Source organism: Saccostrea cucullata, unplaced genomic scaffold (assembly GCF_032062105.1).
Source record: "Saccostrea cucullata isolate Sc308-1 unplaced genomic scaffold, CSIRO_AGI_Scuc_v1 ctg82, whole genome shotgun sequence".
Classification (NCBI taxonomy): Eukaryota; Metazoa; Mollusca; class Bivalvia; order Ostreida; family Ostreidae; genus Saccostrea; species Saccostrea cuccullata.
This window is the reverse complement of record NW_026928947.1, coordinates 91,629-117,448: the sequence shown is the minus strand read 5'-3', so window position 1 is coordinate 117,448 and position 25,820 is coordinate 91,629. Positions and strand designations below refer to the sequence as shown.

Genomic DNA, 25,820 nt, shown 5'->3' with positions numbered 1-25,820 from the left:
CAAAAGGATCCTTGACCTTGGTATTTAATGCATGTTATTTGTGTCTTGCACAACTTTCTTTTAAATATAGTCTTTTGTGATATATCCAAGGTCATTTGGAAATTTGGTTTCAGAAAAATGTTCATTTCCTGTCCAATTTTTAAGGTATTTCTTGTGATAACACTGCTCTTTATTTGCTTTCAACCCTTTTATAATGTTTTCATATACATTATCATCTTCAATGATATTCAGGAAAGAAAAAATGCAGTTATTTTTGTATTGTCCGTAACTTTTTCATTGAGGGGCATACATTAGATGCAATTTTTAAAAAATAATTTTTAGTACAAGGTATAATTTTTTGAGGTCTGATTCATAGTGCCCTTTGTTGAAAGTAGACAATATGGAGAAGATATTTCAAAAAAAGTTAAAATGTTGATTTGTTTTGCAATTGCAGGTATAACTAGAGGTACTGTGAGCAATGAGCTCACTAAATGATACCCCCCGCCTCCCATATGTATAAAATGGCAATTTTATATATGAGACTAAAATAGTAGGTGCACAATGACAATATGTAATAAAGATTCTGTAAAGTTTCATCAAATTTCATTCAGTGGTATAAGGAGTTCTAAAAGGTACCCAAAAGCGTGACATGACCTTGACCCTGGTATTTGGGCAAATTTTCAAGGGGGGGTCACAAAAAAACTCCAAAGACTAAAGTATGGTGACAAAGTGTTATTTGTGTCTGATGGCTGCACAACTTTCTTAATGATAAAAGTGCGATACACGCCAAAGTCCGATGGTGCGGAGGAACAATCAACGTTTATGTCACAATAGTCCGACTTCCCTCAAAAATCCATTGATAACTACATTTTTACATATTGCTTATTGTTTTCGATATTAGTCATGACCATTTGACCATAAGGTCATTTGTGTTTCACCGAGAGATTTTATGGTTAGCCACTTTAAAGTTTCAAAAAAATGTTTTAACACATTTCCATAAGTGTTAGTCCAATTTTTAAGGTTAATCTTTGCATTTCATATTTATTTGTATTTTAACAAATCGGGCTTGGCATGGCGCGGTAACTGCTATGACATAAATTTTTTTGCCATTGCAGGTCAAATAACTAAAAATATATTAATCATAGAAATCACTCTCTATTTCTTCATCATTTAAATGTAAACAGTTTATATTCCACATTTTACGCTGAGCATTTGTTTTTAAATTACAGATTGAAATTTTAGATGGATTGTTTACTACTGAAGAGAGCTCTTCTCTAAACATTTTTATTCCATGCATCATTCTTCGTTTGGTTTGATAAGTTATCTATGTTCATGAAGGCAAAAACTTCCTCAATATTTACACTTGTCTGACAAAATATATTACTGAATGTCTCTGAAAAAAGCTAATGTGACTTGATTAGCCATGATTTTGTATTTAAGAAGCTGCATCTGTTTGCAATGAATGTCAGACCAGATGCAAGGGGCTGTCAGCAACAAAGTAACACCTTGACCCTGAAGTGCGAAGGTTAAGTTCGCATGTCGGTAACTTCCTACAGCAAGACTTGGAGTAGAATTTCCTTTGCGGCAGACGTGTGGCCATTGTTAGATTTCATTGAACTTGACTGGCATTCAAATCTGAGCATCCCGTTGTAGTCTTGCAGACTTCTTAAACACATTGTTTTAGAAATGTTTTCCAAGAATAATTTTTTTTATTAAAGGTCTTCTTCAATTTTTTATAGGGATGTCAAAATATTCATTTTCCTTATGTAACGTGACCCGATCTTGGGTGTTACAAAAATTACGTGAGTCCTCTTATTCCTGTGATTTACCTTAATTAATCAACAAGATTTGTTTATCTATAAAAATGAATTTATTCAAACAATAACAATAATGATTTATGATGAATTAAATACAAACAGAGTATACTTATGGATAATGGGACAGGACATATAATAGTCAGCTGATTGTACTCAATATCAACAATTGTGGATTCAGGTGGTTATAATAGTCAGCTTATATCAACAATGGGATTATGTTTGATTTAAGTTGGGTCAGGATATATAATAATCAGCTGATTGGGTTCCTCAATATCAACAATGGGATAGTACGTTCAGCTGATTTAAGTTGGGTCAGGATATATAATAATTGGGTAGATTGGGTTACCCAATATTGGATATTGGATAAATTTACCCAATTTTTTTAGTTGGTCAGATGTTAAAGGGGCTTCACCAAAGTGCCTTCTTTATATACCTTTTCATACATCGGTGCGAATTAGTTCACGCGCGAATAACAAGCGGTACCGCCAGTATTCGCGCGACGTTTGTATGGTAACACTAACAACTTTTGCATCGAGTAAAGGCTTTAGCATTACAAATGCGGAAAAAGGGATGATTTGTTGTTTGGAAATTGTTTTGGTAACGATGCCAAGTTGGATTTGGGTACCTTGAAAAATGCCAGATGGCCATGCTATTACGATTGATATATGGAAAATTCGGGTTTGTACAATAAAACCAAATGATATTCATGAAATAAACATAGACAATGAATTATAAAGCATACATTAATAACATACGATGATTGATAATATTCCCATGATATCTACAAATAAAATTACGATACGTAGATTAAATATTCAGGGCATAATTGGGGTGATCCAAGCTGTGGGTAATTTTAGTCATGGGGAAAATCCGTAACACTTAGTTGAACATTCGATTGCATTATTCGAACGATAGTCAACTATTTGGAACATTTTTTTTCAAAATAATCTCATCGATAGCGTATTTATAACTCAAGACCCTTTTCGTAAATTTATGTAAAAAGTAACATAAAATGCCTGTATTGCACACGGAATCTCAGAGATAAGAAATGAAACGAAATAGATGTACACCAGCGATTCTCCAAAATTCTAGTCACATTCATTGGTCTAGCTGTACAGTCAGTTTCATTCCAGTAAACATGGTTGTTTTCAAAGCTTATTAAAATTAAATATATAAAGGGAGGGGTAAACACACACTATTCACTACGTCAAGAAATATGGTCAAATACCGCTTGTTCAATTAATAATTACCCCGGCTATTAATATGTCCTGGCATACTATGTAAGATTATTGTTTTGATAATTATCGAAGTTTCAAAACTTTACGGCTATGATGTGTTCCTAGCATTTTAACATTCATAGAGGTAATAATGAATTTATAATTGGTACAAGTCCAATTAATAATTTTCAAAGTCAATACTGGAGCTGCATAATTTGCTACCCAAACAAAAAAGGTCAGTGATTGAGAAATAATTATCGCGGTTTGTAATTACTAACTGTACTTTCCATAAGTACAATGTGGAAAATTATTTATGTACTGTGTGAAGGCGATTGAGCTCTTATTCGTCTGAGGACATATACTATGATTGTTTGAGGAATGACTTTTTTTTTCTTTTGAGATGAAAAATTCTCTATAACCTTTATTTCTTTCATTTATTTAATATTCGAATGTCGTTTCATTATTCGATTGTCCGTCCTTTCGACTGATAATTGAATAGTCGACTATTCGTTGACATCCCTAATTTTTTATCATCTTTCATTTAGCCCTTTTAAAGACTCTTTCTACGATGTACTAAACAATTGTGTTAGATGGGTTTTTTTAGTTTGTTTATTTAGCTGCTTTTAACTCAAATGAAAATTCAAAAAAAAGGTTCACCAATGAATTGCATTAAATCAAGAAGGATAACTTATCATCATGTGAGTCAAATGAAAAATGTTTTGTCAGTTGTTGTGAAAAAGTGTGTTTAAGATAAAAATCATCCAAGATACATCATTTTACCACCTCTTATCAGTAGATTATCATGGTTTAAATTTGTAGTATGCCGGAAAGCAGCCATTTTATGTTAAGAAATTGAGATTTGTTTAAATGTATCATTCTCTTGCCTGACTGTAACATAAGATGGGTTTGGTGTGTTTTCTTGAAGGAATGAATTTGGTCTCTGATTAGCTGTGAAGCACAGTAGGAAGTTGTCATAGGAATGATTAAGTTTTGTTATTTTATGATTGGGTGAACTGTGAAGTAGAGGTTAAAGTTTGTTTTCTAGAAAGATCAAATTTATAAAGAAATTTTCTTGAAAAGTATCATTTTCCAAAAAAAATTATAGAGTTCACTTGCTTAGATAAGTGTGAACTGTATCAGGAAAAATAAAGTAAATGGTGTTCATTTGCAAACTTTTAAATAATGACAAAATTGACCGTTCACAAAAGTGTTTAGAATTTTGACGTATTAGAAAGAAATGTTTGGACTCATTTTACAAAAGAACCAACTAAGACCAAAAACTTAGTTGATTGTAGAAGTTTGCAAGATTTTATGATTCTGTTGAAAATTTCTAGCATATTGGAAAATTATTAGCAGAAATAAATTTTGATTCATTGATTTTCTTTAAGAATTTTACCTTCAATATTTCAAATACTGTAATATCTCGAAGTTTCTTCTCAGACTCATCGGGATGCTTTGAAAAAAAAAAAGGAAAGAATTTATTGCTTAAATCCATCTCTAATGCTAGAAATTATTATTTTTTTAAAGTGGAAATTTTATAATAAATTGAAAAGATACTTTTAAAATAATTTTGCACGCATATTTACAAATTTATCAATTTTTCCCCACATATTTTAGATGTTACTTTCTTCATATAAACAATGCTCTAATGATTGTGACAATCTTTCGACATTTAAGAAGTCTATATAAATGTGTTTTTTAGAACAGCTGTCATTCATGATAAATTCACCAAGTGATTTTTTAAGTGATTTTGATACAAAAAAAACCCTACTATTTTTACATGGCAGTTTTCTGAAATTGATTTATTTATATCCTAATTATCTGTCTGATGTCTTCAAGACAGTTGAATCACTGGAATATTTGACGTCACTGAGCTAAATTTCATTGTGTATTCTCCCGAACTTTTGTGGCAGGGGAAAAGTATATTGGAAGTCCTTGAGGATAAAAGTATTAAGAAGATGTGAAATTGTCCCTCTATGGTCTTATTGTGTTTAGGGACTATAAATTCAGCTTGTCCTTGTTATGTGATATGGTTTAAACAGGTGAATGACTGGGTCTTTAAGGAAAAGATTGATGTAGTAATAGACAGTGTTGGAACTTCAGGTGCATTGATTCTTATGGGCAAAAATTTGAATTGGGGTATAGACCTTTTCCCTTCTATTACAAAAAAATTCTGTGTGCCTGAAGCCTTGCTTTGTTATGTAACCAGTTCATGCATAGATATAATTGTCCTTAAACTTAAAGGAACAATTTTAAAATTTCAAGGATGCTTAGGTATAAATACACAATATGTCTTGAATCTCACCATTCCTTAGAAGAAATGTATTGAAAGCATAAAGGGGCAGAATAAAGGGAGAAAAACAAGGATATGTCTCCTTAATATTCAAAATTAAAATTGTTTTTCTGAGTTTGTCAATTAGATTTATATATTTATGCAGGTCCAATTAGGCAAAATAGATATCATATTCCAAGGAAAGGAGTGTTAGTACTTAAAATACTGTATAATAATTTTATTAGTTTATGTAAAACTTTGAAGTAAAATAATGAAATGGGGAAAAAAGGTGTGTGTCAAGGAAGGGTAAAATGTTCTCATAAAGTGTTTCATTTCTTACTATTCTTTTTTCTTCATTCCAACAGATTTTATGAAGACACAGAGGTTCATGGCTGCAGTTTTCGTACTTCTGATGCTTTTCTACACAGGTTAGTATTTAATGTTGCAAAAACTCTAAATTTGTTTCTTTGAGCTTTCCAATATTTCAGGAATATTTTAGCAGACCAAATTTATGGCATGTACAACAATACAAGTGCATACTTAGTACTTGAAACATTATTATGATCTTGTCAAGTGAAGAGCTCATCTGAGACAAGTACAGAGAAAAATTGCTGATGCTGTAGGGTATTTAATACTGAAACACAGTGATAACAGGGTTTGACTGTAGTTTAATTCATGTTACCATGCACACGATCTCAACAGTTCCTTTGTCTGAAGCATCCTGGGATGAGATCAGTTTATTATATTTCTGTTGTACAACAATATAGATGGAACAAATGCAAGCACTTCAAACTATCATCAAACAGGTATTTTGCACCTTCCCTACAAGTATCACTTAGGCAGTAATACTGTATTTGTAATTGTCTGCCTAACAGCGTTTTGTTGTGTTACAAGTGAAGATGGCACTAATGAGGGGATCCTCAAAATGTTTGTAACAAGCCTGTCCTTAGTCCTCTGTATTCAAACAATTAGTTCATTCTTTATCATATGTCTTCTTTTCTGAATACGATTCCCATCTGTAATAATAAATAGATTATAGTACGATGAGTCAACAGTTTTTTTAATCAATGTTAATTTCAGTAGTTAAAGATATTTTTTGCTCTATGACACAAAAAATCAATGTGAATGAAATGTGTTTGGGTATTTATGATGATCTTATCGAGTTATGAGCTCAACTGAGACCAGTGCAGAGTATTGCTTATGCTCCCAGGTATCGAATACGGAAAATTACTCCCCAGGTAAAAAAAAAAATGGTGCTAATAATGATAGTTTGATATCGGTGACAGGAAGCTTTTTTGCACATTATGTGGATGACATTAATTGAATTAGGTGTCAGAATGCCACAGTGCTGTATAGAAGTATGTTTGCCAGATTTATGAGTTCATCAATGCAGATCTGACATGTTGGTATAGCTGATCATGATGGTTACATATGTAAATCAGGCCAGAAACATCATATATCACCAGCCCAGTTTACTGTATACACAAAGTATGAATGAACTTCACATGACTAGAAGTTGTTCCCCTTTTTATTAGCTCACATGAGTTAAAGGCTCAAGTGAGCTTTTCTGATCAAAATTTGTTTAGTGCCTATTGTACCAATTGGGTAAACTGTTTACAATTTCATCTTTTTTTCTGTTGAACCACTATGCCAATTTGAACCAAACTTAGCCCTTAGTATGTTTGGGTAAAGGGAGTTCAAGACTGATCAAATGAATAATTACTCAGGTGAGCACTTTGGCCTATGGACCTATTGTAATGATAATCCTGATTAACTTGATTACTTATTATGTTAAAAAAAAACTCTTGATTTGCAAAGATTTGTTGTAGTATCAAATGAATATCAATGTAATCAAATTTAAAGCACTGCATCAGATAAAGCTGTGTTGCTGATGACATAATGATAAGACATTTCAACTATTACCCTCTTATCATGCAGAACAAATGGCTCTCCATCTAAAGACGTATGATCATGACATGAAATAGCCTCAAAATATTTATGATTTTTTACAATTTTGATGATAAATTTTATTCCTGTCAGAAGACATATGTGCTAAATTTTGTCTGACGATGATGTATATAGAAGGCTTCAGTCAGTTTGTGAGAATATGCTGAATTTTGGCACAGTGCAGGAGGTCTTATATTTTTTATAAGCATGATTAACGAGATATTGTCAAGCGCATGTGTTGATCTACAATCTGCATCCTGCTTCTCAGTAATCCATCTCTACATCAAAATCTTCAGCTTTATTACAAAACCAGCACAGACGGAGAAAAAAACATGCATAACGCGCTTTGAGGATTTTTTGGGAGGTTGTGGTAGTAAGGGTTTTAATATATACAGCGTAGGTATCAACTTTAATCAAGTTTATTTGAACTTAACAGTATTGGTTGACATGCCTCATTTCCTTTTCATTCATCCTGTTGTTGAAAAACTGAAATAAGTTCCTTTAACTTTTTTATTTTTTAGGAAATAAAGCAGATGTTGTAATGAAATCTCTAATTTAATTGTTCCCTGGTTTCTTTCCTTGTTCACACTTAGCTCACTTATTAAAAGGTAAATGTTCACAATAGAGAACAAATTCAATTGTTCAGTGCCTGGTTATATATATAATATGGCAGTGCCGTATTTCTGAAAGGAAACCTCTGGGAAATAATGAAATATAATAAAATTATCATTTGAGGGTAATTTAATATTTACAACAGCTGTGGACAGAAGGGGGAAATTAAAAATTGACCAGTGACTCACAAAAGACTATTTTTATTGCATGCATTGGCTGACCTGACAAGGTCACAATATGGCTGGACAAATGACCCTCTGTTATCCAGCTGAACAAGAGACTGTGCTTTATAGTTCCCCAACTGAATGATAAACTTTGATGTCCATAGAATGTGATTATGATGAAGTGTTTATAAACTGGTCAGCATAACTTCAGTAAATCCACTGACAGCTAATGTTGATCATGCTAGGGATAACATTATTTGTCTAGACCCTTGCTGGTCAGTTTAAAGAGAGCTTCCCTTTTCACTGCAGAGACCTTCACTGCTTAGGGAAGTAAAGATGACATTTTCTTGGGCAGGACCACCTTGGGAGATGCTTTTATGTTTGAACTTCATATTTTGTTATCTTTTGTTGAAAACAGATAATATTCCTGTTTGATTTGTTTGTGTTTTCTGGAGCCATTTACAAGATTTCTCTTGTCTCTTCTCTATGGAATCGGAAATGTCTTAGCAATATCTGGATGAAAAGTGCTTTTATTTTGAGAATCTGGGTGGTGGGGCTTCCTTTGCAATCAAACACTCTTATATCTTTTCTTTTTCTGGATGCAAAACACTACCTTACTGATTGCATAAAAATTAATATTAGATGTACAGATTATTTAAAAGATTTCATTTTTGACTTGATGAAAGCTTCATACTAAGCAGATTGTAGCAGAAAATGTTCTCCAAATTCACTTTTTATCATGGTAAAAAACACATTGGAGAGATGATGATTTCGCCAGTTGCCATTTTTATGTTAGAAAGCCATGCACCACTGAAGACAGACTAGTTACTTCAGCAATAGGTTTTTCAAGTTCCCAGCATGCCATTTGATAGAAATGTGTAATAACAGTGAGTTGTCTAGGTATCAAAGCTGAATGCCTTCTCCAGGTAGGGCTACCATCAGAGGCTTGATTGGAATCAAATTCTCCACATGATGTCTAGAATATGGTGCAATAAATTCACATTCTTCTGGAGGTTATGTCAGTTGGAAGAAAAGCAAGGCTTCTTGATTTCTACCATCCACTTGGTTGACCCTAATTAAGGGCCCTATATCCAGTATTGATGGTTTGATTTTCACATTACATTTCAAGCTGGATGGTTGCTTTCATGTCTTTTTGCAACATACATTTGTAAATTTATAGCTTCTAAGATTAATAAAGCATAAGCAGAAAATGGGAATTCTAAGAGGGCAGAAATAAAAATTGATTTGTTGCTCTCGCATCTCAGAGAAATGTTACACATAAATACAAGAATAGGCTTGTTTGTGTTTCTCCCATTAAAACTTTCATTTAAATCATATTCCAGCATTCTAATATGAGATATTACCTACAGATTATCATAAACATGAAAAGAGTCTGCTGAGGTACCCATTAGTAACAGGCATTGGAAGACTCTACATCAGAAAGAAATATAACAGTAATGTTATTATTACATTGAGACAAGAGACCCATTCATAGGTTATTGAGATTACCACCAGTTTCACCTGAAAGAGCCTACCTAACACAGAACAGAAATTTATATTGGGTTTTTTAAGAATTACGTCTATAAAGTTGGTTTTCTGTTAGAATCATATTTTGAAAAATGCTTAATCAAAAGTCTTTTAGTGTTTCCTGTGAAGATTGTGGTCTCTCACCCTTGATTTACCTGAACCAGTATTTGTAGAGGGGGTGGGGGTTTGAGGTTGTCCACTGATTTGTCAGTCTAGCCTAAAGCATTAGTCTGCCAGGAGAAATGAAAGATGAGGTACAACAACCAGTGCTTTGTTCTTCTTTATGCCTTCTAACATTTTGTCTTATGGAACCCATCACAAAACTTCTCATAATTTACATTTCTAGAATCTTGGCACAAGGAAACTAGTGTTGTTGCTGGAAGAATGATTTATTTCACACTTCTTTAAATATCAAGGGGTTCAAAATTACAGTAAAAGCTCATTTTAAAAGCTTGTAAAATAAAAGTGTGCATGTTTCTCTACATGATGCTGCATACCCAGGAGAGAGTAGGCAATAATGTTCTGTTATCAGACTTATTATTTAGAATTGTTTATTCTCAATCCAGATTTAAGTGCAGTGAATAAATTTCTATGAAGACTTCCTCTGTTGTCTTGCCAGAATTTAATTCAGGGAGATATTCTGAAGTATTAATGAAAACATTCTGTGAAAATGTTTCAATTTGCAGTAGATTCATGGTTCAAATCTATCACCAAAGGACAGACGGGATGTACCTTGCAGATTTTCAACATGCATGTATGATGTAGACCCACTGAATGCCAACAGCTTCCTACTCGGTGCATTTTATCTCATCACCTCCCAGTACGATAAATTTCTCTTCTTCACAAAATCTCAGTTTAAAGCAGGAACATACATAGGCAATGGCCCCCCTGCCCTTCCAGGGATAAAAGCTTTCTTAGATATCATCAATGCCTGAAAATATTCAGATATTGCTTTGTTATATCTAGAGAAAACCTTGTGGAAAGATTGTAGTGAGAGAATGGTTACCAAAGAAGTTTGTTTTGTTCTGCTTCTTTGGTGGTAGCAAAGACCCATTCTCATAACAAAATATGTCTTGTCAATCATACCATTTGCAATGGTTACTCAGACATTGGCATTTCAATTTGGGCAGACTATTAGCAGGCAATTGGCACATTCTTCAGTATCCCTTGGAATGGGAAAATGTTTTATGGTTTAAACAGATCTGCTACAGTAGTTCAGAAGCATGCAAAATGGACATGCCTTCCCATATAATTTATTTTGTGAACAGACATGCCTCTTTTATCTTCAATAAAAGAGGGGTTTTTTTTTGTTTTTTAAATGTTTCAAATGTTCTAAAATATTTTGTGGTTGGGTAATGTTTGTACGATTTTAAAGTGTCAGAAAATATTCTCAGAGAAAACAGCATAAGTTTTCCCTTGTAATCTTCGATGTACTCTGAATTTTTTCCCTGTTCTGGCTTCCGTCTTGGAGTACAATGACATTAGAGTCTCGGGGAGTTTGCTGTGGATTATGCAAGGAGTGCATGCCTCCTCACGAGGCCCAGAGACTGGGAAGCATTGTAAAGAGATCTGCCTGTCATATTCAATCAGATAGCAGAGCTGTTTTATTTTTTTTTTTTGAAAGAATGTTTGTCATAAGGAGTGATGAATGCACTTCAGTTGAATCTTTTCTGTCAAACCATCTACTGTTTTTGCCTTTTCCTGGCTGCCAAGATTTCGACAAAACAGAGAGAAAAATTCAGGAATTTTTTTTTTTAAAGGAGTTTTACTTCTCATCAGCAAGTTAAAAGAAAGTATGTTTTATGAAAATGTGTATTTTTTAATTCATGGTTTGTATTTAGACAATGGTGCACAGAGTTCAGAAGTAAATTATAGAAAGCCATAACCAATAATTTCCTTTAGCAGGTTCCCTTTAATCAGTCAGACATGCCCTGCTATCTAGATCTTCCTTCCTTAAACCACAGACAGATCATTGAGCATGTTGTCTGATAAAACATAAAAATTCGAATGTTTTCACAAAAAGAAAAAAAAAACTTGACAATGTTTGCTCAATTTCTTATCTGAGAAATGCTACATATGTTATGGTGATGAGTAGTGCCGATAGATCACACAATGTGGTTGAACGGCTTTCATGGTTTAAAAATTGTTTTCTTTCTATTTAAATCAAATAAACCTTTTAAACTGAACCACCCCTTCCTTGTATTTGAATTTAATTGTTATTTCAGATTCTCTTGTATGTTAATTGTTAATCAAACCCTTTAGAAATAATAGTTAATTGGATTAACTCATTAAGTTTGACCATTTTTTTGCATATCCAATAATGGCAAAATTTTCCCAAACATAATTTCCTGACATTTTCCATATATACTGGTACATGTATTTGCTTCACAAGTTTTTACTACTTGTATATGACTAATGGGTAGCATATTTTATTGGTAATACTAAGTGCTTTATTTGAAATGACATATTCTTCATTGCTTGATCAGTTTTAACGACATGTACAGTTTAACTTCAGAATCTTAAACTCCGATATCTCGAATACCACAGATATGTCAAAGTGATGTGGAAGTCCCAACCACTTATTCTTTAAGTATTTTACCCTCGATATCTCGAATCATCAGATATCTTGAAGTTTTTCCTTGGTCCCAGCGAGTTTGAGATAACGAGATTTGACTGTGTAATATTATAGATTACGTTTATCTGCTTCTGCTCATTAATCATTAGATTCAGTTAACCTTTCAGCACATTAAATAAACTGGTCATTGCTGCTATAATGTGATATTACATTAAAATGTGTCCAAAAAAATGCACGTGATTAATCTACCAACATATAAGACTTTTGGTAATTTCAATTGACTTTCATAGAATTCACAGGATCTCAGTATTTTTTCCTTGCACTTCAAATGTAAATTTTCTTATTCAACCAAATCACAGCAGTTCTTTCTTTGCATCTGGCTTTTACATGGTTTAAAAGGATTAATGGTTATTTTCTTTAATTAATTTTGTTGGATACTTGTCAGTTATTTCTTTGTCAAGCACTCAATTCCATGTGTTTGAAGTTGCAAAAAGTAGCAGTTCTCAAGCTATAAAATACAGACCAAATCAACAGATTTTCCCTGCAACTGGAAAGTTGTTTAAACTTGTAACTGATCTATCACCCAAACTTTGTTTCTAAATGTTTATTGTGGCATCATCTAATCAGTGATAATGGGGAAGGGTGACCAAAATGTTTAAAAGTTTGGTCAATAAATATTGTCAGGAGTAATGGAAAAGGAGGAATGTCTTATACTCCAGCTGCCAGAAAATTCCTTCTGGTTTGAACTCAAGTTTGCAGTTATTTTCAGAACTTCAATAAAACATAATTATTTTGTATTCTCAGTCTGATTACAAGAGATTGTTTTGGTGTATAGAGAAAAAATAGTCTGTTGCCAATTTTGAGAACAGGTGAATTTTGAATCGAAACTAAATTACATTATTCTTTAGATTAATTTCAATGTGATTTATCCTTAAATCATTACCTAATAATGAATATTTCAGATGAGCACCCCCCCCTCCCCCCACACACATAGTTATCAAGGATGCAGTTGTTAGAACATAATTAAGTGTAAAATGGACCCTGGACTAAGATTCTACTTAAGTAACTTCTTGACTAACCAGCACTAAAACATACTTGATATCAAAACCCAAAGTGAAAGAGTTTACATGCACAGTACATGTACAATTATAATAAGAAATGAGGATGATTAGATAGAAAGCAGGTAAATTTAGGGGAAATAGGTACATACAGGAGGGTGAGAGTTTGGATGACCCATTATATGAAAGAGCTACTCCTGGTACAAGAGAGCTAACTCAGTCTACTGAAAAAACGAATGTATGAGTTATCTCTCATTATCCATGGAAGCTTTATGGTTTATCAATCCTGAACTACAATGGAAAAAAAAAAACTTTGAATAAATAATAAATAAAAGTAATAATACCTGGGTTGATTTTGTCTTCAAATACAACATATACAATATATTTTGGGGGCATAATTTTTATTACCCTTTTACTTGTTAAAGTAAATCAAGATCATACATATACTGATCGATTTTTTTTTAGCCATATCTTTTTTTTTTAAAAAGTTTGCTTTCCCTCTCCCGACTCAGGATAAAGTTATTGTGTAGTAATAGAGATTTTTTTAATTGAAAAACTCTTGCAAATATATGGTTAAATTGAGGGGATGAGAAAACTTCAAAATGAAATTCAAAATTTTTTTTTAAATTTTTTGGTTAAAAAAAATAGTGTTGAATCTGAACATTTATAAAATGACTCAGAAGAATGCAAACAAACTTTTTTTTTGAAGATGATCTCAGTGAAATCTTTTTTTTTTTTTCAATATACATCAAATGTAAAAATTTGAAGCTGATTAAATACTGCAACCCTATATATTAACTTGCTCTAGGCTGAAGAAAAAAGAAAAAATAATTATTCTACAATGTGGAAGTGAGGTTTCAATTCAAAAATATCACAGTGGAGGCAGAGAACAAGCTGTCCTGCAGTCTGAATGGATGACACCTGAAAATTTACACCTCATTATTATTCACAGGAAGAAATCGGAGACAGTTTTCAATTAAGGCCTTATTTGATTTAATCCTGAAATTTCCTGTACAGCACTATGTTGCATAGTATTTTTGGACAGGAATGATGGAATTGTTTGAAAGTCGCACACAATTTGAGAAGATTTAGTAGGCTGTAGTTTGTAATTATTGAACAAATAACAGAGTTTACATCTGTTTTCGTTATGCATTTATTAGTTTTTGCCTTCATTTTGTTTACATAGATTTGCCTAACACTGTGGAAACCGTCATAGAAAATAGCCAAAAAACTAATTTCTTAACAAAGATGGAACCTATTGAACCTTCTTTATCAGAAAAAAAAACAAAGCCCAGTGTGGAATTTTATTACCTTATTAGCATACAGTATGCATTAGTGTTGAGATAAGGAGATGTTTCTGAGGACATTTGTTTTCTGAGAGAGAGGTGGTTTGACAAGAAATCGGAAATGAACTTAAGAAAAAATCAAAATTCCATATGACAAGATGTTTTTTCAGTACACCCTTTGTCTTAGAATTAAATGCTACCTCCAATTTCATCCCTTTTTTCATGAGCTTTTCATTATTATTTTGCACAAATCTAGCCTAATCTCAGGAAACCTGCTTATTTGTGTGTGGAAATGAATACTTTTCTCTGACACAATATTGTTTATGTTTCTGCAGCAGAATTTTTTTTTTACCTGATCTGTATATAAATTTTGGAGGATAAAATCTATTTTTCTTTGTTATGCTGATCATGTTCAATGCCAATTCAATGTTGACTTTGGTAATCTTTATTAGGAGTGTGTGTCATAAAGGCATTGATTCTTCTGACATTAAGATTGCACTGTGGCTGACAGAAAAAAATTGTTCTGGATTTTTGTTCTCATATTCATTGTTAAAGGCCAAATGATATGCTTCTTTAAGTCAAAATTTAATATCTTTTAATTTGTCAAAAATATTCTGACAATACTGTGCAAATCTCTGCAGCTTCATAATAAGAAGACAGTGATTTTTTTTTTATATAATAGACTTTTTATTCCACTGTAATCAAACACCAGGATATCAATAATGACAGGGTAGAAAGATCTAGCTACCTTATGTGGTTGACTATGGCTAATGGATGACCTTTTTGTCCGTACTTTTTGTTGCACATTGTTACACTTAGATTGTAATACAGAATGTTACAGATTTAGAGGTTTGAGTACAATCCCAGTTTAACCACAGCTTGAATTCTGAGGTACAGTCATAAAAGCTCAAATTACAAACTTAAATATATGAAAGAAATAGTGTAAAGCAGATGCCAACTTGAGGGATGAAAAAAATTTTCCCAATGTTGCAACATTAAATATTGTTTAAAATGTTGATTTTTTCTTTGTAAAAATGCTTCTTACAAAAAGAGCACTGCAAAGAGCAGAGCATCCCCTCACAAAGAGCATATATATAAAATCAAGGCAGCATTAAACAACAATCCTGATGTAAATAATGTTGCATCCATTTCACAATGGACATAACCCACAAACAAACACACACAATTGCTTAACTATAGCCCCTCAAACTGACATTGTGAGGGGATATTAAATGCATAGAAGCACACTTGCTGATTTTGAATTTAAAAATATGCAAGAAATTTAAAAAATTAATACCTACAGTTAATCTGGAAACTAATCCATCAATATTGTAATCATAGGTAGAATACAACCAGAAGTCAATGGTAATTTGCAGCTTAATTTTGATTGATACAGATATAAATAGAAATTTTGCTTTGAAACTTTTCCGCTTCGTATATATTTCAATTTCTTGGAATTGTTAGTCATTAGTGATTTTTTGGGGTTGGTGAAGTATGTGGTAAATTGATGAAATCTGTCATTTTGCTGATGTTTTGCACCATTTGATAATCATTATAATGATTAAGAACTGTCTGGCAGTCTTTATGACTTGGTGTGTGTTCTTGACTTTGTCTTCATGTAATGCTTATGAGTGTAGTTCCAGAATTTTTATGTTCTTTAAGAAAATAAATCAATCTTAAACCTGAGCTTCATCAGTCAGTATTTATAGAAAGTTCGTGAACAATTGGTATAAATCTTTCCAATCTTCTTAGAAAATAAATTTCTTATTTCAGGTTTGGATAGAAACTGGATAATCTTATCAAAGAACACATAAACAAAAAGCCTTCCATTGCAGATAGTTTCCATGTTTCTCGCTTCCCTCCTTTCATTGCATCTCTGGTTGTATAATATATTCTATTTTGCTTATCATCTCTTGGCAAAGCAATTTCCTTAATTGCAGTCACATTTCAACTTTATTGCTTGCCTAAAGTCTTTTAGAATAATAAAGCATGCAGAGGTTTTCCAATTCCTGAAACTAAACCACCTCCCTATCCATAAAAGAAATTAAGAGACATCCAGCAAGGTAGATATCTCGATAATCAGCCCTCTGTCATCTTGATGGGCTCCCTGGCTAGATTTAGATACACTAATTGGACAAGTCCAACAAATTTATGTGACCCTGTCTCATGATTCTCAAGTTAGATAATAATTATCTTATATGCAAAACAGAGCTCTTGGAATTTCATTGATTTTAGTGTCAATACCCCACCCCAAATACTAAGGATATATGTGCAACATTCTGTTGTCTTCTAGTTTAATTTATAACATTAGCAAGACCTGTAAAACATTCGAAAAGTTGATGCTGGAATGTTGGCAAAAGAAGGAATAAATGTGGATCATCTAAAGAAAGGGGAGAAAAATTATCAACTTGAAAGAAAAAAAGTAAAAATGAAGGAAAAGATAAATGAAATAATTAACAACAAGGCATCCTGCTGACAATATACAAATTATCAAATGCATAACTTCTGCATCACTACGCTAATTGCTATAATCTGTCATTTAAAATTACATTTTCCATTATTTTAGTGGTAAAAATGATGACTTTTTGTGATCTTTGTGTCTGCTGATTAAGTAACCTTTCAGCAACACCTAACTGGCATGCGTGGGATCACTGACCCTTTTGAGAGGATTATGTAGCTACCAGCTTAAGGGCATCAGCCCAAAACAATCAGGTTTTCCAAGCTACTTGTATCATAGTACATATTTTAAGGTCAATTTAATTTCATATTTTTATCAATTTCTCGTGATGAAATATTCACAGTAAAAAAGAAATCTTTAAAAATCAAAATGTTGTAGTGAAACACATGGAGATAACGAATAGTATTCAAAAGTCTAACAATACAAAATAGGAGTAGAGCAAACACGGAGCTCCAAAAATTCAGAGGTGGGATCAGGTGCCATGGAGGAGTAAGCATCCCCTGCTGATCGGTTACACTTGCTGTGTGCTCCTTGTCATGATTGGGAAATTGGAAGAAATTATTTATTAAAAATAGTATCCTGTGTTCTTACCATCGATCAACAGAAGACACAGAACTGCATCTTATTCCATGTCTCTTTTTTCTGCAAATAATCAGTATATTGTATTTACTATGTCTTTTCCTTAAACAGTTAGCTCTATTTTGTCTAGACATTTTTCCCCCTGAGACTTGATACATAGGTCTATAAAATGGTGCTTATGGAATTGTTGATTTGTAACTCTCTATCTCTGTCCATGTATTCATGAATTTTGATTTCTCTTCATGTCGCCTCAAGTGACAGAAATTTTTTGACAGTGATGAAAATGTCTGCACAGTATATGCAATTGATATGTTAGTGGTAATTAAGGTTGATAGCAAGGCCATTCTAAACACTTCATCATGCTTTTGTAAAGTTAGAGTGATCTGCCCTTTGATTTAGAAATGAAGAAACTGAAACCTATGGTATATGGTTTGTAAGCAACACAGACCAAACTGAAGTGATTGAATTCTTATTAGCAAGGTTTTTTTTAATTTTAAGTTATCCAAGGTGATTTCTACATTTATCAATGTTTTGTTGTTTTTTATGGTAACTTTTTTTATCTGTAATATGCTGAAGTTGAAATAGATGAACTCAAATTTTCAACTTAAATGTGTTCATTATGCAGCTCAAAAACCACTTTTCTTGTATATATAGATCTAGTGTCCTTGAGCAATGTTTTAAGGCTCCGATAATACTACACTAAATTTTCGCGACACCCCAACATATTTTCACATAGTCATGTTTGATTAGCGAAAAAAATTTTCACGAATTGTGGCTACTGCTTTATATAATCTTAAGAAATACTATTATACCTTAAATGTCTCTCGTCATAATCAGAATAAAAAGTGATTTACAGTACTACATGAGACAAATTCCATATTGTTTGGGGAAAAAACACAATCCTCCTTAAATGTGTCATAATCAGGTGAAGACCCAAACATGCTTCAGAGAACATTTCCTCCTTTAAGACAGACCCTTGAAGAGCCAGAAGCCTTACAATCCAAAGGACTCCCAAGGCATCCAGACCAAAAATTCATTTAGGAAAAATAATGGGAATCGATCCCTGTGACTCAGTAGTCTGACACAGTTTTACGGCTTTGTGTGCACCTTCTTCTGGCTAGGAGGATGGACCCCATGATGGTCTTCTCTAAAGAATTAGTTTACTTAAGGAATGGCAGACACAAAAGGGAAGAAAATTGCCCCGGATAGAGGTGGGGGCTTATTGTTTGAGAGCAATTAATTCAAAGCAGCATCAATCATATCCACATTCTCTCCTCCTAGCTTGCTGTAATTTACTCTGTGGAAAAGATGGGTGTAATTTTAGTCAAGCAGCAGAATTATTAGTCAAGACACCAAGTGTCATCTTGATTTGATACAGAGTCTGTGTTTTTTGTCATTATAATGTAACAAATATTATCAATAGGGTATAAAAAGAATATGGAAGATATGAATTATGGTTCAGGTTAAAAAGTAAATCCCATTTTCTTTGATCACAAGACCAAATAAAATTATATGTGAGTTACAGCTAGTCCATATATACTTTGAAAGACAGTGTACTTATAATTCTTTTAGCATAACTGCAAATGTCACCAAAAATTATTTGTTTATTTGTAGTATCAAGCCAAACTGACAAAGATGGTGCCAAGTCTGGTGGGGGAGGTGATGGTTATGATTCCTATTACTACAACAGTCGGCCTTTGACAGACAGCCAGCAACAGTAAGTCTGTCCATACCATTATTTCATTAGCACTATTTTTAGCCCAAGTGATCCAGTGGTTATAAGTTTATTTTCATTAGCCCCTGCCTTCTCTGAAGGTTCAAATCCTACCAGAGACAATGGTGGAGATGAGAAAGTATTTTAAGGCATTTAAAAACTTTCCTTGCCTGTATTTGTCAAATTTTGAATAAGGCTGCTGTTTCTTCTACTTAATGTGACCTTGCAAGTGGTCCCATAGCTTGATAAGTTGTTGGTAACTGATGCACCAGCTATGAAGTTTTTTATCATATGCTTATTGAGAACCTGTAAGTTCATACACACACCCAATCTCGATGATGTATATTCCCGAATGAAGTGCCACTTTATTTCTTGAAGTGCAAGTCATAAAAGTGTGTGCACCGCTCACCTTCATTAAAAGAAAAGACAAATATCTATCAAACAAGAAAAACAACACAAGTTTTCTTAATTCCATTTGTACGAATTTGTTTATCTTGTTAAATAGAGTTGAGAATTGGATAGAGCAATTACCATTGTGTAAGGGGAAAGTCTATTAATTTAGGTGTTCTGGTACTTGAGTGGGCTTGATGAAGCCTCTTAAAACATACTTACATTATTATAAGCAGGTTCTATTTAAAGGAAACACACTCTGGAAAATGCTTGATGTACTTCTCTCAAATGTATTTTCTGGAGACCTTTGGTATCTTAAGATGGAGTATGGAAAATGGCACTTGAAATATTAGAAATTCAAATGTCCTATTTAGTTTTCCAGATACAATTTAACAACATTGGCCTTGACATGAAAATATTGCTATTTTTTAATGATAATTGGAAATTATTCATAATCAAGCAACAGATAATTAAAATGTAAGATAGTTAAATCTTGATTTTCAAGGATGCATCCAAAAACTAAGCTAAAAACATTCTTTACTTCACTTTTCCAAAATCAAAGAACAAAACAGAAGAGGGAGGCTTATTCTTTAGTTTGAGGGTGGATCTAACAGCATTCACACAATTGGGGCCTTTCTGATTTAATCAGATGGTAGTATGGAAAATGGCCATTTACACACAATTTATCCATGTTTATATACGTAATTTTTGCATTGTTAATATTTATCAAATGAATTTTTTCCTATTGTGTGTGTTATGTTTTCATTAAAAATTAACCCGGTTGAAGTTGTGCTAAAATTGGATACGGGGTTTCCCCTTTGATGCATGGCACAATTTAACAACTTTCCGGGATTGGAATTAACACATTGACCTATCACTGGAAAGCTTACATTTTGAAGATCAACATTATTCATGTTGCATCTCGATGCAATGTGCAGAAGTTTAATTTTCGTTTCAAAGGAAAGAGGTCAATTTTACTACGGTAAGTAATCGAAATATTTTTATGCAACTACACTGTTAGAAAGCTTTTCCTATCAGAATATTGTGGTTCTGTAATAATTGCGAAAATAATTCACCCGGATTCAAAAGTCGTCACCCCCCCCCCCCTTTAAATTCATGCACACTTTTGTATCGTAAAACCAAAAAAAATAGAAATGTGACATTAAATATGGACTTATTGGAAAAAAATAAAAAATATTATCATTTCCTAGCAACAGATAATTAAAATGTAAGATAGTTAAATGTTGATTTTTGTGGTTATTTTTTTTTCAGTGAGTGTAAACATTCAGGATGCCACATCATGACTATACAGATGTCTGGATAACCTTAACACTCAACTTGTCCAAGACACGGATAATTTAGACTGTATATATACAATTGTTGATTGATACCGAAATTTGATATCATGTATTTTAAAGATTGATCAACAAAAATTTTAAATAAAGTTGTGAATTAACTGTAGTGAATTCTTTTTTCCAAAATTTTCAAATTAATATTGAACAAAACAGAAGATAAATCTTTTAAAAGGGAGGAAAGCTTTTATTCTTTTCACTAGTTTGAGGGTGGATTTAACAGCATATATAGTTTGCACACAAAAAATCTGCCTGACTTATCGGTGCCATCAATAGGTACTCTTTAATAGTTAAATTTTCTTTAAAATAATCACAACATTGATAATTTCATAACTTCTGTTCTACTTGGAATTTTTTCACCAGGTAAAGATTTTCTGAATGTGTATGTGTTTGAGCTAGAATATATTTATTTGAATATATCTCATCGAAAATTTATACCTGAACCCCCTACCTGTAGAATGTGCTATCAGAATTTTCTTTTGTCCTCATTCTCATCCTAGATTTTTCAAAGAGATTTTCACAAAGCCGTGGATTTATATGACACTGCAGCTCTCCTATTACACAATCCACTATATTATTTATCACAAATTGGTTGCCCTCTCCTAACAAATTTGTGGATATATTTTGTAAAAGCATGTAATTTCATTTGTACAAAAAGTGAAAGGAACATGTCAATGAAACACAATTTTGTGTCAGAAATAGGAAAAAGTCAAATTTTTACAGAATTGATTTTTTATTAGCAAGCAGAAAATCCATTAGACTCTGGGGTAATGTTTTCTCTGCTTCCATCTCCTGACTGACTGACAAATATCAAATTATAATTAGTAAGGGATTAGTCCATTATCTATTGACAGGCTCTGTTGATTAAATCTCAATGGACCTTGGCATTGTAGATGTCCACATGCAGTCAAACCTTGTTATCTCAAACTTGATTACATGGGCTGAGAAAAAAAATGAGATATCTGTGATAATGGATTGGAATACTTAAATAAAAAAGTATATATGAGATTTTCACATTAAGATATTGATGTTCAAGATTCTGAAGGTGAAATTTATCTCAGTGTTCTTGAATTTTTCAGTTTGGAATACAGATTATAATTAGACAATGATAAACTATTTCTTTACATTTGTGCCATTTTTTCACCCCATCTTACCTATTTTACTCATCAAACTCTGAATATAAAATTTTTTTTTACAACAGTAGATCCTCAGATATGCATTTAATTAACACATTAATCTCGCCTTTATTTTCTCCCCCCATTTGCAGTGAAGCCTTGCTGAAGAGAAGCTGATAAATTGTCAACAATTTAGAGATAAGATTGACAAGAGAAATGTATTATGCCATTGGTTTGGTAATCAAAAAGACTTGAAATAAGTCATGCCTTCATCTTGCTACTATAAAGGCTCTTTTATACAGACTGAAAACGGTAAATTCAGAATGTGGGTGCTCATCATATAAAACATATGGCAGCTAGGTATTGGAGGTTAGCGTTGGTGACAGTTGCCAGCTTCTGGGTGATTGACATGATCCTGACTTCCTGTTGTGGTCTCTATATATCTTTATCAAAGATGTCAGCTAAAACTGCATTCACTGTAAAAGTGAAAAGTGCAAATAAATTGCAGGCTGATTTTGGGTTCTGAGATAACCAGATATTGTGCATGCTCAGTATTGTACATTATAAGAATCATTCATGGTAATCTTTTAATTTATTTGTAATCTTTTGATGTGTTGAAGATTCAAGGGGTGTTACTGATAATTTAAACACCAATTTCTGTAAAAGCATTGGTTGTTACTTTTAAAAAAAATTAAAATTAGTGATGGGGAGACAAAATATAATTTCTGTAGAAGGTTCAAGATATCTAAAGTAATTTGCAAACATTAGAAATTTGCTACCTCAGGGAGTATTGTATTTCATGCAAAAAAACATCTCATTTGAAAAAGATTTTTGCAAAGTATTATTTTTCAAACTAATTTCTTAACATCAAACTCTCTTTCTGCATTCTAGTCTTTGCACTTGTCACAATATATCTTCTATGGATGCCTAACCAGAAATGCGATACCCAAATCTTTATTGCAGGCCTGTCATTTTCTGCACACCATTATAAATCTCAGTATCTATAAAAACACTTAAAACTTCAAAAGCTTTATCATGACAAATGTAGAATTGTAATAGTTGATGAATGGTTCGGGGGATAATGATACCGTCTTGCTTTTCAATGATGGATACGCAGTGTCTTGAAGTCATTACTTAGGCCTCATTATTGTCTTAGGGCAGCCAACAGAATGATCCAAAACACTAATTTACTGATACCCACTGAGCTTAAGCCTTTAATCAAAAAAAGTTTGGGTATCATTCAAATATTTCAATATCTAGTAACATGGTTAAAGAAAATGTTATAGAAATCTTCAATGCTTTGAAAGTCTATATCTCAAAATTTTCTGTCTTGGAGATTGGTTCACAAACTGAACAGGAAGTGTTTGGTTTAATTTTATGTAAGTTGCTTTGATTTATACAGTAAAACTTGTCTATTCAAGATGCTGTACATTCAGAAATCTTGCCTATTACGATGAAAACTTTTAATAAGTTCCAGTTGTTTGAAATGTTGTTGAATACAGAATTTCCAATCTAGAAACTTTCAATGAAACCAGTGGTGCCAAAATTGGACATACTTAATGCATTACATAGGCAGTCCATAGTAGGTTCAAATTTGTGTATGCTTTTATTAATTCCATAACAAAATGAGGGCTTAGGTCTAATGGCAAACCTCTGCAAGATAAGGCATGCTTTGCATCTGTCCAATATAGAGATTGACTTGTGTGTACAAACATTTTACATTGTCTATTGAAATCAGGATTAACAGAATCCATTACTGAAATTGTTCATCACATTTAGCAATAAATAGATGTGACTTTGCAATCACTTTACATACAAAATGTTGTTTATGTCAATTGACAGGTCCATAACCTCTTGCAATAAACAATTACATCATGGATGATAAAATGCTAAGTTAGGTCCCTAATGGAATATTGTGGCTGACATTAGGCTATTTGAAAGTTTTGGTCCAATTTGTGCTGTCTGTAAATAGTGTCATCTTTTGAATAATCTTCCATTTTATGTTTGAAAGGTGTATAGAATTAATAAAGAGTAAAGCATCATAGATGTCAACAATCGAACCATAGTTTGTGGGATAACAACCATTTACCCTTGGAACTTTTCACTATCTGCACTGCAGTTTATTGCAACATGGCACACTTCTCTTCTGTAGTATGGAAAACAAATCTTGTAAATGATACAGGGTTTCAAGAGAGAAAATTATAGGTCTGCAGCATAAGATACGCTAGAATTTCATTTACCATCACATTTTTTGAATTCTCCAGTATAGAATGTCTTTAATGATGCAAACTCAAATGATGATTTTCTCTTTCATCTTCAAGTTTTAGGGTCTTGAATTGGAGATTTTTTTTTTTTTTTGTAATTATTTGATGTGAAGGAAAAAAAATAATGTTAAACCTGATAATGGAAATGACAAAGCAATTTTCTCAAAGAATATAACCATCACAAATAAAAGAAGCAAAGTTAAAATGGAGATCATTTTGAGGGGTTGCTAGCTCTAAGTCAGGTCGTGAAATTTGTGTCTGAGTGCAGACCAATAACCTACATGTAATCTTATGTTTGTGAATAAACTGCTCATTAGAATTGATTTAATGGCAAGATTTTGCTAATTTAAAAAAATAGGAAGCTCTAAACACAGCAGTCACACTTAATGCATAATCTTTATTTCCCTTCTGTGTACTTTAGACAAGTATTAATGTCAAAACCTATGTTTCATCTTGTAACTTTGCTGCATATTGAGAAAATACCATCACTTCCCAGAAGGAGGAAAAATGCAAAAAAATTATTTTGATGGAAGGAAAATTTTAGTGTCCTGTAGTTACCTTGACACTGGTGCAAGCATGGTGATCTTTTCCAGATTTGATTAAGATCAAATAAAACCTCCACATTACATCAGCAGTTCAGCAACCGACTCTGTGTGTGTTCTTAGAAGTTGGAGCCTTTATGACTTATCAATAATAATGCAGGAAAGATCTGGAAAACAGCGGGTTCTTCCTTATACCTTTTAGAATGCCACCTTAATCTATAACACCTGAATGAACTTGCACCTTAAAACAATTGTGGATCATTGTATTTTGTTATGGACCTAATGTGTCGAAAGCTACTAACAGGATTTGGTGTCAGTCTAGCTCCAAAATATGACCAGGAAATAATTACAATTTTTTTTTCTGAACTTTATATTTGTTTGATCAGAGTTTCTTTTTGCATAAATCTTGTACACCTAGCCACCCAGTCTGTCTCCTTGCACAACACTATTACATGCAGATGACAAATGATTTTCTTCTAGAACTTTTGTTTTTAGCATCACTGATTAGTTTTGGTTCAATTTTTGTTTAAGAGATGATGGACGTCCCCTGTCAGAATGATGAAATTCCAAAGTAATGCAATTTTTGTTGTTGATTTTTTTTGGCTCTTTTGCTGAAAATTGCACCAGAGAATCAAGGAGGAAGCCATTGGCATCCAAGAAGACAGATTTTCTGTTGTGTTCACAGTTCATGGAAATCTTTTGTTTGAAAAATTAGATAACCAAGTCGAAAAATTCAAGTTTTTCTGGGAAATAAGTAAAGAACAATAAGTCATCTTTTCATTGTATGTTATGTAACTGGCGTACCACCTTAATCTTGTCATCGTAGTTGTTTTGTAAGTCTGAATGAAAAGACAATATATCATAAAAAGGCTTTGTTAACAGATTTTGAATGCAATCTTGATATGCTCCAAAGGAAAACTTTGAGAGTGGGAAGAAAAGTAACTTGCGGAAT

At 32.7% G+C, this 25,820-nt stretch overlaps 1 protein-coding gene across 4 annotated transcripts in view; it reads left to right on the top strand.

Annotated features, from left to right (window-relative positions):
* Positions 1-25,820, top strand: part of LOC134279365 (inactive tyrosine-protein kinase transmembrane receptor ROR1-like) — a 70,677-nt gene that overhangs the window by 13,637 nt on the left and 31,220 nt on the right. For all 4 annotated transcript variants that reach the window (XM_062761756.1, XM_062761758.1, XM_062761753.1 and 1 more), the window contains exons 3-4: positions 5,651-5,713; positions 19,106-19,208. In XM_062761756.1, the coding sequence (XP_062617740.1) occupies positions 5,651-5,713; positions 19,106-19,208 (166 nt within the window). The remainder of the gene's footprint in view (positions 1-5,650; positions 5,714-19,105; positions 19,209-25,820) is intronic.